Source organism: Cebus imitator, unplaced genomic scaffold (assembly GCF_001604975.1).
Source record: "Cebus imitator isolate Cc_AM_T3 unplaced genomic scaffold, Cebus_imitator-1.0 Scaffold12, whole genome shotgun sequence".
Taxonomy (NCBI): Eukaryota; Metazoa; Chordata; class Mammalia; order Primates; family Cebidae; genus Cebus; species Cebus imitator.
Genome location: NW_016107327.1, coordinates 7,867,628 through 7,884,530, shown reverse-complemented (window position 1 = coordinate 7,884,530; position 16,903 = coordinate 7,867,628). Strand labels below are relative to the sequence as shown.

The window sequence follows — 16,903 nt, the reverse complement described above, 5'->3', positions numbered from 1 at the left end:
CGGGGTGAGGTGGGTGGAAGGTGATGCCCGCCCCACCTCCCAGGAATTACAGAGCGGTGCGCTTACCTGCAAGACTGTTATGTGCGCTCTGGCACAGGCTGACTCATGTGTGAAGTTTAAAGGTGGGGCGCCTGCCGCAGACAGCCTTCCTTCCCTGAGTCAGGCAGGCCCAGGCAGTGAGCAGGAAGGCAGGTATAAGAGGAAGAGGCAGAGCTTCATGTGCAGCCAGCAGGACGCCCAGAAGCCAGGATGCCTCCAGATGTGAGGCGGTCAGCCGGGAGCATGGGATGGCTGTGGATCTTTGGGGCAGCCCTGGGGCAATGTCTGGGCTACAGTTCACAGCAGCAAAGGGTGCCATTTCTTCAGCCTCCCGGTCAAAGTCAGCTGCAAGCGAGTTATGTGGAGTTTAGACCCAGCCAGGTAATGTCCTTTTAAGTTTTGGTTTGGGATGGGGAGGAGTTTCCAGTTTTGTGACATTTTAAGTTGCAGTTAGGTGATTAATGAGTAAATGAGTGGACTAAGGAGGGGCTGATGGCCTCCCAGTAGCCTTGACTGGCAGTGTTGATTAGAGTGCCTGACAGATTGTTCTCCCAAGCTATTAACCACAAATCCCATTAACATCAGCCCACCTGGAAATGCCGAGGCAGTTAAGAGCTTGAATGCTTGTGAGATGTTAATATACGATGAAACTTTATGCCTTTTAGAGACCACCCCAAGGCTCAGAAAAAGAGTCCAATGCCTACAGTTTTCCAAATACTGCTTGGAAGAAAATTTACCCACGAAAAAAACATGAGAAAGAGTGAAATCCAATGCTTAAGAAAAGCGATCAAAATTTGCATAAATCTAAAAGACATGCTTCCATTTGCCAGGCATGAAACATTCATAAATTCTGCTCTCTTTAAACTTCCTGGATGCTACATGTATTCTTGCAGAGAAATAGATCCTATGGCTACTGATATAGCCCTGGAAACTGGTTTAGGAACATAATTTTGTCGTTTGTATATAATTTTTATTACAAAAGTTTCCTGGAAAACTTAACATGAAACATCATCAGGTTAACTAGTTATAGAACCCCTTTTTTGAACTAATGTATTAGAATACATTCATTTTCATTTAAAAATGAGTATTCAGTATAAACTGAATAAACTGATTTTTTTGTAGAATGTGTTTTTGCTTGCATTATAAGAGGTGAAAATGATTCTATTTTAGTAACTGACACATCCTTGGAGGGTCACATGATATGTAACTCTTGCAGAGTATATTTTCTGCTTGTAATCAAAAGCAAATTAAGATGAGTGATTTAGTTTTAATCAGGATAGACTATACTCCCCCAAAGCATGTTTAATTAAGGCTTTTACTCAGGTGTGTTGTCATAAACTAACCAGATCTGTTTATTTGAATAACTTGCTCTTTACCAAATGCGATTATTTCGTAAGCAGGTAATATGATATCCACTGATAATTATTAGGTACTTGCCACTTTTAGGACAGATCATATAATAGATATGATGACACCATTGGCTGCATTTCGTTCACGTGTAAATCTCAGCTGTGCTTTCAGCAAAAGAACATTCCTTTCATACTTTGATTCTCCTTTAGACAAGCCTATTCATATAACAACATAATCTATTTATTTGCAACGTACTCTTTTGCCTAAACATGGTTCCTAATAGCTTAAAGGAATATTATATTGGAAACTATGGTCTTATTGTGCATGATCTGTATTCATTGGTAATTTTGGAAGGCGCTCTAGCAACACCTGGAGATTCCACTCCCTGAGCACATGAGGCTTCTGCCTCTCTCTCCTGGCAGGTGGCTTCTTCCTTTCTTCCACTTGACCAGGTAGAGACCTTTATGGCCACGGATGAATGAGAATGGACTGTCCATTTCAAGATTTTCTTTGACTATAGTTTCGGAGTTTTACAGACATATGTGCTATTTAAAGAAGATTTGACAAAAGACTATCCTTTATCTTGAAATAGTTTTCCTGATGCTTTCAAGATAGGGTATATAGGAGATCAAGGAAACAAACTAGGGACAATATCTGATTTTTTTTTTTTTAGACAGGGTTTCACTCTTGTTGCCCAGGCTGGAGTGCAGTGGTGTAATCTGGGCTCACTGCAACCTCTGAGATTCAAGCCATCCTCCCACCTCAGCCTCCCCAAGTAGCTGGGACTATAGGCATGCACCACTGTGCCTAGCTAATTGTAGTATTTTTTGGTAGAGATGAGGTTTTACCATGTTGCCCAGGCTGGTCTCAAACTCCTGGACTCAAGCGATCTACCCACCTCAGCCTCCCAAAATGCTGGGATTATAGGCATGAGCCACCACAACCAGCCAATATCTGATTTTAATCTGCGCACTGATTCACTCTGCCAAAATAAAGGACATGTCTATAATTTCCTTTAAAGACAGAAATCTAAATAATTTTAATGGCCGGTATAAGAAGAATTGCCTGTTTTTCTATTGGAGGAATTCTTAACTAGAAGGCTTTTTTAAAGGTACTAGTTCATGAAAAGAAAATTATAATTATTTTTGTCCAGATGAAAAAGCACAACTTGTATTATACTGGAGAGAGATAATATGCTGGGGATAGAAATAATCAAAATAAGATTGAACAACAAAACAAGACCAAGCCAAGGAGACTCCTTGTGTGTTCAGTGTGGACCAGATATTCATGAAGAGTCCTTTATGGGACCTCATGCACACTACCCTCCCCTGGGTTCTCTGTTGCCCATGGACTAGTGAGTGGGAATGAAGTGACTCCACCGATTGCGGCATGATTGTATAGATCTCAGTTAAGAATCCCATCCCCCACAACCCACTCCTCCTCCCATACTGCCCTTCCACCAGCCCAAACTCACAGCTGGAGAGCAGACGGCTACCCAAAGATAATTTGAACTTGAAGTGATTTGCTTAGGTGTCCTCCCCTCTGAGGATGGGGGCCCAATTCTCTTTATTTGTCCACTTCTACCTTCTCCGCCTGCTCCCTAAAACAGTTGTGAGAAGAGAGGAGACCCTTCTCGCCCACCACCTCCACACTTGCCGTCTCTCTGATTTCCCTGCCACGCATCTCGCATTCCCACCAGGGCATGAAAACCAAGCAACTTGAGAGAAAAACAAGTGGATCTGACCAAGCAACTTGAGAGAAAAACAAGTGGATCTGACCGGTGGTTGCAATTAAAAATATTCACACTGACTGAGGGAAAGAAGGTTTGAAAAACGAATGTTTCAGCCGGGCTGAGCAGTGCACGTGCCTGTGGTTCCAGCTGCTCTGGAGGCTGAGGCAGGAGGATTGCTTGAGCCCAGGAGCTCGAGACTGTATTGCACTATGATCACACCTGTGAATAGTCACCGCACTCCAGCCTGGGCTCAACATAGCCAGACCCTGTCTCTAAAAAATAAAAATAAGGTTCATGCTTCGCAGTGAGAAGTATCACATGCTTTGGATAATCATTGTTTTCTTTCTTTGTACTGATTAAACATTTTGTTTGAAAAAAATAGGGTTGTAGCCCTGGATACTATCGGGATCACAAAGGCTTGTATACTGGACGGTGTGTTCCCTGCAATTGCAACGGACATTCAAATCGATGCCAGGATGGCTCAGGCATTTGTATTGTGAGTAAATTGATACTTTTATGCTATCAGCAGGGAATCTGTTTCTCCCCTCTACTATTCCCCTCTACTATGCCCCGAGACATCAACATCACATCTCCTGCCAAACCCTAAATAGAGGTCGCTGTTTGAATATATGAGGCTCCATTATCAGGCTGAAGTATTTTACATTTCATTTTTTTCCTCCATTTTAACATGTGCCATTAAAAAGAGAGCTGCTCTCTGAGCAATTAAGTTACACTTTAGCTTCCAAATCTCTGCGTCATGAAATGATAGTAATGGGTGGACCTTGGAAGTTAATTCTTGCCAGGACATAACTAATCAGAGCCATGACTTTGGGTCCCAATTTTGTTGGGGTGGTAGGAAGTTACAGGACCAGGGCTTGCTGTCGATGAGCAGTAATTTGAGAAAGCAACCAGGGAGAAGGGGATTTGAGGAGGGCTTACAGCTCATAAGAAATCAGTCCAACATTAGTTGGGCATGGTGGCAGGCGCCAGTAATCCTACTACTCAGGAGGCTGAGGCAGGAGAATCACTTGAACCTAGGAGGCAGAGGTTGCGGTGAGCCGAGATCGTGCCATTGCACTCCAGCCTGGGCAACGAGAACAAACCTCCATCTCAACAAACAAAAAAAAAGAAAGGAAAAGAAAGAAACAAATCAGTCCAACACAAGCTTCAGTATTGCCAAGACATAGTAGGGCTTGGAGCAGACCTGTGAGGGAGGTTGTTGGGGAAAGAAAGTGCTGCTCACCTCTCCTGTCCTCATGGCGTCCTCTGCCTGCCTGTTCCCTATGTTGACTGTTTTTTCTCATGGCCTCAAGGCTGTCTTGGATGACTATATCTTATCCACTGGAAAAATCTTATTTTGGAATATTTTATAAAATTCTCCTACTAGCCAGGTGCAGTGGCTCACACCTGTAATTCCAGCACTTTGGGAGGCTGAGGCGGGCAGATCACAAGGTCAGGAGATTGAGACCACGCTGGCTAACATGGTGAACCCTGTCCCTACTAAAAATACAAAAAATTAGCTGGACATGGTGGCACGCGTCTGTAGTCCCAGCTACTTGGGAGGCTGAGACAGGAGAATCGCTTGAACCCAGGAGGCAGAGGTTTCAGTGAGCCGAGATCGCTCCACTGCACTCCAGCCTGGGTGACAGAGTAAGACTCCATCTCAAAAAATGAATAAATAAATAAATAACAAAATAAAATTCTCCTAACTAAAATTAGTTTCTTAGGAAATTTTTCTTATGCATCCCAAAGCAGAATCTTTTTTATTCTGCTTTTTTTTCCCATTCCTTTTATTAGAGTTCTTCTTGGTAACCAGGGCCTCCCCAGCGAGGAAAATGGACAGTGAAAAGAAGGAAGGAGCGTACTCCCAGAATGCAGGGCTTCAGTTGTGCTGTGCCCTTTTGGACATGCACTCCTCTGGCACAGATTTTCTTTGCATTGTGTAATGCAACTAGAGTGTTTCAAGTATGAGTTCCTAGACCGTATTAAGCTAGTTCAACGTGGCCCGGGGAACTGCTTCCTTTGCAAGATGGGACAGGCTAGAACAGGAAATTGTTGTGAAGAGCCACCTGATAGAATATTTGGTTGGATTGTAACCTTATAAGTTCAAGAAGCATAAAAGGTATTGAGGAATACTGTTTTCCAGCTCATTAGTGTTCCTATAGAATAGTTCATGTCTAATATTGTATGTTTTGTGTAACATGGGTAGACACTTTAAGAATAAATATCTTATCACTGAACCATTGCTAGGTGTCAAGCCCACCTTATAAAATCTCAAAGAGCAAAGGGAGGTTTTTTGGTTTTTTTTTTTTGTAGTCACACACTAAAAGGAAAACTTGTAAGAGTCTTAATTCATATTTTAATCAAACAAGATTTTCTTTCCCATTTCCTCTTTTTGTAGTTCTCTTCACTTGTTCCTATTGGCCATGCGGCCGCCAAGACTCTTGATTCAGGAAATCCTCACTGAGTATTTGCTAGTGTGGCAGGTACTGAGCTAAGTGCTAGAGTTTAAATCATCAGACTTAATCCCTACACTCACAAGTCTTGCTGTCTAGCAGGGAATGTGTATGTGTGTACACACGTACACACACAAGCACACACACACACACACACACACACACACACACACACACACACACACGGAGCCTGTGTCTGCACTCAACTAACAGCTCTATGGCAAGTCCTGAGTGCCGATGCTGCTCTGAATTGTGTCCACTGCATGGAAGCCAAGGATGCAGCCCTCCTTCTCAAAGAATAGTAGTAAGGAAATCCAGTACGTTCGAATATCAGATGGGATTTCTGGCTGATTTCACTGCAAATTGACCCCCACCTCTCAAGGTCCCAAGTAAATGTCTGACATCAGGGACCTTCACCCAGGTGCAAATCTTCATGGCATTTCAAGAATAGACTCTGAGGTTTGAAAAGATAAGTGGCCCAACTTTTTGCTGGTATAGCAGTAGGTGTCCAGCATTAAGGGCAGGAGTAGCCCGTGGGGGTGCCACCTTCCAGAGGGACCTGCAGTCATGGCCTCCTGCTATGCGCTGAGACCCCTGCCTCTCCCTGTCCTTATTGCCCCAATTTCTCCCCATATTTTCTCCTCTCTCCCCAATTCCCCTTGCTGTCTACTGTCTCTGTCACCCCTTATGTTCCTCTCTGTTCCCATTTTCCTCCCCTTTTCTCTGTCTTCTTTCTTCATCTTCCTTCTTTTATTCTTTGCTACTTGAGCCCATCTTCCACATCGCAGTTGCAGTGGAATTTCAGAATGATTTATCCGAAATTCACAGCTGACATGGTGCTCCCTGAGGCTCACGGAGAGAAGAAACCCCACAACCCCTCAGCACAGTCTCAGGGACTCTCTCCAGCTGCATCTTGCCCCCTTGCACTTCTGCCTCTGGGATGCCCTTTGCTTTTCATTCCCTCCACACTCTGCCATGCTATTGTGAGACTGAGGTTCTGCACACTCTTCCCCTGTGCCTGGAATGCCTCTCCCTCACTTTTACGCTCAGTGAATCCCTGTCCTTTTGTGGGCCTCGCAGGCCGCCCCTCCTCCTGCTCTTGTGGGATGCTGGCACACTCATGTCCTGTTTTCCACATGATATTGAATACATCCATTCACAGGGTTACATGTACCCTGAGTCGAGGTACCAACCCATCTTTACATCCTTAGTGCCTAGCATAATTGGGCATATAGTAAATGCCAAATGGATATTTGGTGACAAATGGAGCTGGGAGAGCACATGCCGTGGGGGTGGACATGGGCTTCTGCAGCATTTGTTCATTCATTTATACACAGTAAAGTGCAAGGAACCTGAAGGGAGATGCTCCAAGTTTGCAGGTCTGAAGAAGACAGTTTCCAGGGTGGCCACTCTCAACTGACAGTGCAGGGTATTGCACATATTCTTGTGGGACTTTGTCAAGCAACATTTTTGACACCCTTCCTTGATCCCCTCCTCTCACCCCTGTGGAGGCCCAGTATTCAGAGTGATTTTAGTAGGACATGGATGTGCTTACCTCAATCCTTACATCTCAATGTTATTGTTTCTCCATTGTGTTCAGCCTCAGAGCTAATTAGACACAGGACTGAAATATATCTATACAGGCATGTTCTTCTTTTAAATTGACATTTGGATTAAAAGAGAAAGAAAACTAAAATGGAAACATATTAGTTCCAAAGGACCAATGTCTTATGAGAGAGTCAGGGCAGCTGAACACAGGGTGAGGAAAGCCACTGGTGTCCTTTTCAGTCACCCATGAGAGAACTCCTCCGTGGAGCTGATCAGCTGCAGGGAAGATTATTCCCAGTGTCCAGACCTCAAGGAGTCTGGACCCATAGTGCAGTGCGATTTGGAGAAGGAAGGATTCCGGATAGGAATTTACTTTCTGATGATAAGCAAATGCGAACACGTGAGCAGCATCCTACTTTAAAGCCTCTCCACCTGATCTGAAATACTAATATCTTGTGTTTATTGCACAATTTTATAGCTAGGAAACAAATAGGAAAGGATATTTTAACATCTTGGTATTCTGTGTAATTTTCAGTTACTCAGAGGTTGGTGAAGGATGGATTTACTCAATCTAGACAAATTGGAGACATTTATGATGGAAGGGCAACCTTTTTCATTATGAATAAGCCATGTTCTCTTGGGATATAAACATGTACAGTTTTTCCCAAATTACTTTCAGGCATTATTTAAAAGCTGACACTCATTAAAGTTTCCTACTCAAACAACACCTCTGCATACAGAGGTAAAATACATAAGCAAATTTTTTAAATTATGCTTATTCCAGTCCATATAATTAACACAAAATATCTCCAAATTATCAAATGCCCACTGCAAGGGGAATTTTCCTGGATGTTTTTGTGCATTTAGATCTTTTTTTGCTAGGGTAACGCCAAGAAAATAAACAAATTTGACCCAATCCACTAGGTTTTATCTCAGTAGACCACTTGGTTGCAAAACTATTTCATCTCAACACTTTGGTAAAGAACACATTTCATTACACAGCAACCTTGACATGAAAAGAATTGGATTTATGTAAATAAAAAGATTAGATAACAAGAAGTTTTTGCTTCTTTGGGACATTAGAATTAAGCTGAGTGCTTTCTTCAGATACTGTGCAACTTTTTATTGTTTTAACAAATTCTGTATTAAGAACTCATTTCAATAATATCGCTATGCAGTATATCATTGGTATGTGAACTGTGAAGTAAAATGAAGACAGCTTTCATCAAAGCGGTTGTAAGGGAAAGAGAGAAAAGAATTTACGTTTCCCAAGAGCTTAGTACACTTTGTTTTTTTAAATCCTCCCAACAGCCTTAGAAAGTGGGCATTATTCTAAATGTACATTTTGAGAAAATTGTAATTGTAGATAAGTCATACACTAGTAAAACTGATGTAGGTAAAATTGATATAATTGAAAGGACCTCGCCCCAGGACTCCATGGCCTCGAGATGCTGGAATGTGATGGAGACTCAGCTGGCTTGTCCCCACTATGTCACGCTGCCAACGTTAAGCACCATGTCACTGAGGGAAGAGCACTTAGACCTCTTTTCTAGCACCAACAATGATTAGGCGGATAGGGAAAATACACGGTTAGAGGAGCTGATATCGCTGCAAAGTCAGAGGACTTGAATTCCAGTCATGTGAATAAGTAAGATTACAGTGATCTCAGAAGTAGTGACTGTACCGGCTGCTGTTGAATTGTGCTGTTTACCTGTCCCTAGAACTGTCAGCACAACACCGCGGGCGAGCACTGTGAACGCTGCCAGGAGGGCTACTATGGCAGTGCCATCCACGGATCCTGCAGGGCCTGCCCGTGTCCTCACACCAACAGGTACCGTAGCAGCTTGACATAAACTCCGTGGCTCTGAAGTCGTTTGGTGGCTACCTCGGACTAGGGGTGGGAGAGCAGGTGGGGAGAACGGGAAGTGATTTCCAAAGGGTCTGGGACTTCTTTTTGAAGGGATGAAAACATTTTCAAATTGATTGTGGTGATGATTACACAATTCTGTGAATATACTACAAGCCGTTGAATTGTATAGTTTATCATGGTGAATCGCATGATATATGAAGTATATCTCAGTAAAGATGTGATAGTAAAATGAACAGACATGGCATATGTGAGAATAAATGAACAGGCCAGGCGCAGTGGCTCATGCCTGTAATCCCAGCACTTTGGGAGGCTGAGGCGGGTGGATCACTTGAGGTCAGGAGTTCGAGAGTAGCCTGGCCAACATGGTGAAACCCTGTCTCTACTAAAAATACAAAAATTAGTCTATAATCCCAGCTCCTCGGAAGACAGGCAGGAGAATTGCCTGAACCTGGGAGGTGGAGGCTGCAGTGAGCTGAGATTGCATCACTGCGCTCCAGCCTGGGCGATAGAGCGAGACTCCATCTTAAAAAAAACAAACAACAACAACAAGAAAACCATAAACCATCTTTCCAAGTTGTATCCTTCCAGGCTTTTCCTTTCCCTCCTTTCTTTTACTGTTCATTCAGTGGTTATGTAGCTACTTCAGCACCCATGATAGGGCCAGACCCCAGCCCTCTCTGTAATGGGGAAACTGAAGGAAGGAAAACAGAGGCAGTCCCTGTTCTCCTGGGGCTTTACCGAGAGTGTGGCAGGGAGGAAGAGAAAGGGTGGGAGTCATCACACTCAATAAATATGCACACTAATCAATAAGAAGTAGAATTGGAGATAGAGATATTTTCTGCAATAGGCTTGTGTCATTGACAGTGAGAGGGTGGCTTGGTCATTGACAGTGACAGGAAGCCATGGCAGTATCTTGGCCATGAGGCTCCCAGGCAAGGATGAAACAGAAGGGAAAGGCCTGTGATGGTGTGTTCGAGGCAGTGAGAAGGCAGAAGTGGCAGAAATGCAGTGTGGAGAGAGAGGACCAGGGGTGAGGTTGCGGGGGAGGGCAGCCAAGCCCCAGGTCCCGCAGAACCCTGCAGGCTGTGGTCAAGCATCTGGATCTCATCCTCAGTGCAGTGGAAGCCTGAAAACAGTTCTGAGCCACTGAGTGATCTGAGCTGTCACTCAGGCTCCAACGTGACAAATAGACTACATAGGTAGGAAGCCACCGCTGTGTTTTCAAGGTAACCCCCTCTCTCCTTAGGCGTGGTACCTTGTCATACCCTTGCTCATCACGAAGGGTTCACTGCAGGGACCCAAGCAAAGAATAATGTAACAAACTAAGTGAAGCAAGAGTTAGTTTGAAAATCAAAAAGATACTGAGGAAGTCTCAGTAGTACATAGGCTCAGAGACAAGTATGGATCAGAGAGTCGGGCCTATATCAGCCCTTACTTAACAGACACTTGAGCCAAGTCCTAGCATTGCCAGAAGCCATGTGCCAAGTGTGGCTTCTCTGCAGAAACCTACTTGGAATGTTCACCTGCTTTGCTGCCTATATATTTGATACTTGTAAAGCCCGCCCCATCCTGCAGCTTTTTTTGTCAAGGGATCAATCACTTGAGCTTGCCCAGACTTGTTTAAAGAGAAGCTGGCAAAAGTAGAAAGCAGCAAGATTTCCACTGGGGTGCTTGGAACAATTTTTTCATTTTCGTTTGCAAAGCATGTTGTTAGCATCAAGGTCAGCTTCCAGCTTCCAGGCAGTTGAAGTAACATGTAGGTCTTTGGATGTATCAGTAAAACTCTACATCTATCTGCTTCCCCTTCCAGCAATATTAATAGTGCTGACCAATTTCTAACTGTCCCTCGAGAGGCTTCCTAAATAGGAATTCTTTGACCAGTGAATGGTAGATGGAGTGATACTCCCTCAGATGTTATCAGTGTCATGTCCAGTGGCAGATGGAGACACTTTGCAAGGGCAGCAGGGCTTTTTCATGGTCTCTTTGTGGTGTGTGTGTGCTTGTGTGTTAAAAAATCTTCTTCTAAAATATCATCACTTTTGGCTAAGATCAAGTGTAAAATATCATCACTTTAGAGCTAAAAGAAAAGGGACCAAAATTCCACAACTTGGTTTGAAAAAAAAGTGAGAATCAGCAATGATTGTACCCACAGAAATGCCAAGGCAGGCGAGTGTCCTCTGTGCTTCTTTGGGTGGCTCCAGGCCCTGGTCTCCCCACCGACTTTTCTTCCCAGAAGGCAAGGTGCCTGATAGAAAAGAACCAGAATCAACAAGGAGAATGTTTTTTTTAAAGAATCAGAACTCTCTGTTCTTTTTCTGCCTGGACTTGTTTTACTCCTTCCTTGTTATTCCTGGAAAAATGCTGTTGTAATCATCTCTTCCAAAGTGAATTACTCTGATCTGTCTTAAGGGGAAAAAATGCTCTTCCACAAGGAACAAATAAAATAAATGCCTTCAGTCCTTATTCACCAAAATTGCCCAGTGTCAGCTGAGATCATTCATCATTATCTCTCCAAGTCTTGATGGGCAAAATTTTCTTCACACAAAAAATAACCAGACCCTGGGTTTCAGTGTTCACTTAATGCAAGTCAGCCCTTTGTGGTAAAAAATAATGAGCATAAATCCTATCGATCAACTGTGTTTTTACTGGGGCCTTTTTCTGCCTTCTTTCAAGCTTTGCCACCGGCTGTGTGGTGAATGGGGGAAACGTGCGGTGCTCCTGCAAAGCTGGGTACACAGGAACACAGTGTGAAAGGTAAGGTGGGTGCCCCCTGCCCTCAGCCAGCCAGGGGGCGGGGAGGGCTGTGGGTGGGGCGCTGCCAGGCACTGGCGCAGAGCTAGGGGTGGGGCTGAGAGCTTGACTGAGGCCTAGAAAAAGGTCTCTTGGGAAAAATACAAGACTGTTCACCTAATAAATTATTAACATTGTTCTCTTTCCTGCTTTGTATGTTTCAGAAAACTGAGAATGAGGCACAACACATACACTCACCCACATGTAGCTGTACCTGCATCCCCCCAACACACACACCCTTGTGTACCTCAACCCCCAACACCTCCCTACCTACCCCTCCTCCACAATGATCTCTGCACACCCCCATTTCTACATGTCCCTTCCCCGTATTTCCACATACACCTGCCCCCAACATATCCCTACTTACCTGTACACACGTACAACTTCCTACACTCTTCCCTACCATACACACACACATCCACAGCCTTAGATAGCACCCTCCCCCCCCGCACACACACACACAGGTACCTCTATCCCCATACTGTATTTTGAACACTTTCAGGGCAATCTGTGTCTTGTTTATTTCCGAATCCCTGGTTCCAGGCGTGGTACTGTTCACTTAATAAGTGTTCAATAATGTTTGTGAAACAAAAGAATAAATGTTGTGGAATAGAAAGTATAAAATTGACAACAAAGGGCCACAGGAGCCAAGCTTCAGTTATTCTCAGACAATTTTCATGATTAGCGACTATGCATAGAGCACTGCCAAGTATTGAGAAAGATATAAAAGATACTTATAACCTAGCTGGGAAGACAGCACACACATATTTAGAAAAGGAACAGTAGGAAAAATGAATCATATGGTTGACATATTTTAAAATTTAAAATAACTTTCTCTTAAAATCAATACATATTTTTGATAAAATGATGTAATACAAGTGAGCAGAGAACCAGCGAAGCCCCTGTACACCTTGACCTAGCCATTGCGCTCAGATGCATTCACATACAATCCTATTCATAATCATTTTATCTACAGAAAGCCACTATAAAAAAGCTAGCTGTAAGTTTTTAAAGATCATTTCTAAATGCGTGAATTAAAAAAAAAGTAGATTCCTGTATTACTTTCTGTTTTGACTTGTTTTCTTATCTAATATACTATGTTAGAAATATCCTTCTGTATCAATAAAGTATTCACTGATAACATCACATCAATGACCAAAAATTTTCACTGGGTTTTCATAACCCCCTGCTCTTGGTCTTAGAGATCCTTTTACTGTTCTCCATTTAAAGCAACACTAAAATTAAATCCTTGCAGCTTAATATTTGTGTATGTATATCCTCAAGGTATAATTGTAGAAGTGGATTCCTTGGGTCAGAGGATAGGTTTTCCAGGCTTTTAATAGCTTTTGCAAAATTGCCCTCTAGAAAAGTTTATATTCTTAACTAGCAGCAAAAGAGAATGAGTGACTACCTACCCCAATGGATATTGGAAAGGATCAATTTTTAAAATATTTGCCAATTAGGGTCAAGCATGGTGGTGACTCATACCTGTAATCCCATCACTTTGGGAGGCCAAGGTGGGAGGATCATTTCATGTGATCCAGGGGTTACAGACCAGCCTTGGCAGTATAGAGAGACTTCATCTCCATATATATATTTTTTTTAATTAGCCAAGTGTGGTGGTGTGTGCCGGTGATCCCAGCTACTTGGAGTCCTGAGGTAGGAGAATCACTTGAGCCCAGGAGTTCAAGGCTGCAATGAGCTATGATCACACCACTGTACTCTAGCCTGGGCAACAGAAAAGAAAAAAGCCAATTTGATAGAGAAAATATATATCATTTTAATTCACATTGTTTTGTTTAAACTTTAGAAGAGTTTGACTAATTTTTTTATCTTTTTATATATATATATATATATATATATATATATATATATATATATATATAAAAAGATGGGGTTTCACCATGATGGCCAGGCTGGTCTTGAGCTCCTGACCTCAGGTGATCCACCCACCTCAGCTTCCCTAAGTGCTAGGACTACAGGCGTGAGCCGCTGTGCCCGGCCGACTAATTTTTTTTATTAACCAGCAAATGAATTCAACCAGATTTCAAGTAAGGCATAACTACTCTAGACTGGGGTTATCTGAAATGTTTATAGATAACGTAGGACTTTGGTAGGTTTAAGGGGTGCCTAGAATCCAGTAGAGCCAGAAGATGGAGGTGGAGGGCTGGGTAGGTTGGGGAAAGAAGGCAGGAAAGCCCAAGGGGCTGGAAGACACCTGCCATGTGTAGGAGGTGGGGACTGCCCTAGACTGGGGATACTGAGCGGCAGCTAAGGAGCCAGTTCTAGGGCAAAAGATAGCAATGTAAGGTTCTTCTGTTTTCCATTTTCCATTTCAGCAAAAGGAGCATTTCTCACACTTGCCTCACATTTATTATTCATTTGTTCTTTCAATGAAAAATGTATGGAGGTCCTAGAATATATCTGGCATAGTGCCAAGTACTAGAGGCACATTAGCAGGCAGCACAGTGTCCTCAAGGGCTTCCCAGTCCAGTGGTGGACAGACATCAAAACACACCATTAAAACAGCGAGAGAAGAAAACAAGCTATTGTTTCTTTAAAAAAATTTTAAAGCTTTTTCACGGGAAAATGCCATTTTGATGTCAACATTTTTCATTTGTTAGATATAGCACCCGGAAATCATTCCTAGCACTAGTGATTAGCTACACAATTGTAAATACAACGACAGTCGAGGGTGAAAAATGGGAATATAGATACACAGGAGACTAGCTGTATAGAAGCCAGAGCAGCCAGCTGGGGGATGGGTTAGCAAAGGCTTCGTAGCTCATATATGCTCTCACCACCTCGTCTCCCCCAGCCACACAGGGCCACAGATGACTAGCTTGTTCTCTGCTCTTTATTTGCTGTACCAGTGTCATTTGTGAAATTGGAAGTTTTACTTGTGCTTAGCCACTACCATAAATTGAGAATAAGAGAACAAGGTATTTCTTGTCCCCAGTAAGTAATACTTTGCAAGAGTAAGGAAGAAGTAGAATTGAACTTCCTGAATATTTCTGTGATTTAAATATAAGGTACTTTGTAATTATGCATCTATTATATGGGAAGTTTAGATGGTAAGAGTTTAGGTAAGAAAGACATCAAAAATAAGGTATTCTAGAACACAGAGCTTCTGTATAGCATGATCTGTTAGGTAGAATACCAAGCCAGTCACAAAGTAAAGCCCTGTTACTAGCACATGACCACCCTGCTTAGTAGACTTAGATAAGCCACCTCAGCGTAGTTACCTTCTTGATTATTAGGGAATACATGAGCCTTCTGTTTTCTTATAATAATTTCAAATGATGCCAATTAGAAGATGAATATTTTGTCACATCTTATAATGATAGCTACCCTTGATTGTCTGTTATGTGCAGACATTATGCTAAATTATTTATTACATTATCTCTTACATTCATTGAGCAAAATAGGTATTATTAGTCCAATCATTTATTCATTCAACAAATATTTTTCTGTTACCTAGTATGTGCTAGGTGCTAGGGATAAATCAGTGAGCCAAACAGCCCAAAACCCCATGTCTTCATGGAGCTTATATTTTAATGGGGGCTTGAGGGGAGACCAGTAAAGAGACAGAAGCGCAGAGGGTTACAGCAACAGCCCAAGATCACACTTGTAAGTAGTGGAGGCAGGAGTCCAGCCAGATCTTTCTGATCCTTTACATTATATCACCAGTGTATCTGTGGTAATACATTGGTGAAATATATTGGAAGTACATGGTAACGTGTATTGGAATTGCCTAATGTTGTTTTTGATGCAGTGCTTAAATTTTGGGAAATGAGGTAAATACCATGTGTCTTTGAGTCTATCAAGTCCATTGATGATAAGACACTACACATCAGTTTAATGGCAGTTTGGGGGTGACCGGATGGGGAGTGGAACTTTGTTAATGGAAATATTGTAATTGACATCCCAACTCTAGGACATTAACATGTGCTTATTTGACTTTAAAAAAAAAAACCTAAGAATCAAGGAAATGTGATCTTTAAACTTGTAAACCAGGAATGAGTTCTCATTACTATACTATGTAGAATAACAAAGGCTCAGGGCCAAAGGTAGCAGCTGTAACTGCTCTCAGTTGTTTAAGCTCATTATATACAGCACCACAGCAATTAGTGCAGATATGAATTATGCAGACTTGACACAGTACAGATCAGGTGCAGTAGTTCATGCCAGTAATCTCAGCACTTAAGGAGCTGAGACAGGAGGATCACTTGAGCTTAGGAGATCAAGACCAGTCTGAGCAACAGAGTAAGACCTCATCTCTACTGAAAATTAAAAAATTAGCCAGGCATGCTGGGATATACCTGTAGTTCCAGTTTCTTAGGAGGCTGAGGCAGGAGGATCACTTGAGCCCAGAAGTTTGAGGCTGCAGTAAGCTATGATTGTGCCGCTGCACTCCAGCCTGGGCAACAGAGTAGGGTAAGACTGTCTTAAAAAATAAAAAAGAAAAAAAAAAGAATGAATGCAATAGGAAATATTAAGATAGTCCTCCCTCATCCAAAAAAATTAGAAATTATGTGAATCTGACTTCAAATTTATTTCTGTGAGGCTATTCAAGGGGTAAATACCTCTGTATTGAGAAATATTCATTCTTACAGATCTATGTCAGCCTTAACCCAAACAGAGAACTAGAGATTGAGAAAATTGGGTGGGATAAATGATGTGTTATTTGGGTGTTTCTCCTCCCATCTATATTTTGTGTAGGTGTGCACCAGGATACTTTGGGAATCCCCAGAAATTTGGAGGTAGCTGCCAACCATGCAATTGTAACAGCAATGGCCAGCTGGGCAGTTGTGATCCCCTGACTGGAGGTAAGGTGGACCCACACCTCTGCTAGCTTGCATTTATAAAGCTGGTATAACATAACAGCCTAAGAACCCAAGCACACATTTTCAGGATGTGTAATTCCAGCCAGCAAGTTATCCCCTTGTTTTGACAACCCTAGGAATGCTTAGATAGTATTTTCTGCTTTGGTGAATAACCTGTTTCAATTCACTTTTTTTTTTTTTTGTAATCCCAGCACTTTGGGAGGCCGAGGCGGGTGGATCATGAGGTCAAGAGATCGAGACCATCCTGGTCAACATGGTGAAACCCCGTCTC

The 16,903-nt window shown here is 42.6% G+C and overlaps 1 protein-coding gene across 4 annotated transcripts in view; it reads left to right on the top strand.

Moving 5' to 3' along the window:
• The window catches only part of LAMA3 (laminin subunit alpha 3), a 265,798-nt gene that overhangs the window by 185,865 nt on the left and 63,030 nt on the right, over nucleotides 1-16,903 (top strand). For 3 of the 4 annotated variants that reach the window (XM_017498569.2, XM_037727996.1, XM_037727997.1), the window contains 4 exons: nucleotides 3,504-3,617; nucleotides 8,847-8,956; nucleotides 11,669-11,749; nucleotides 16,508-16,614. In XM_017498569.2, the coding sequence (XP_017354058.2) occupies nucleotides 3,504-3,617; nucleotides 8,847-8,956; nucleotides 11,669-11,749; nucleotides 16,508-16,614 (412 nt within the window). Of the gene's footprint in view, nucleotides 1-44; nucleotides 421-3,503; nucleotides 3,618-8,846; nucleotides 8,957-11,668; nucleotides 11,750-16,507; nucleotides 16,615-16,903 lie in introns of those variants that run through there. The other variant, XM_017498572.1, reaches the window with a different exon arrangement.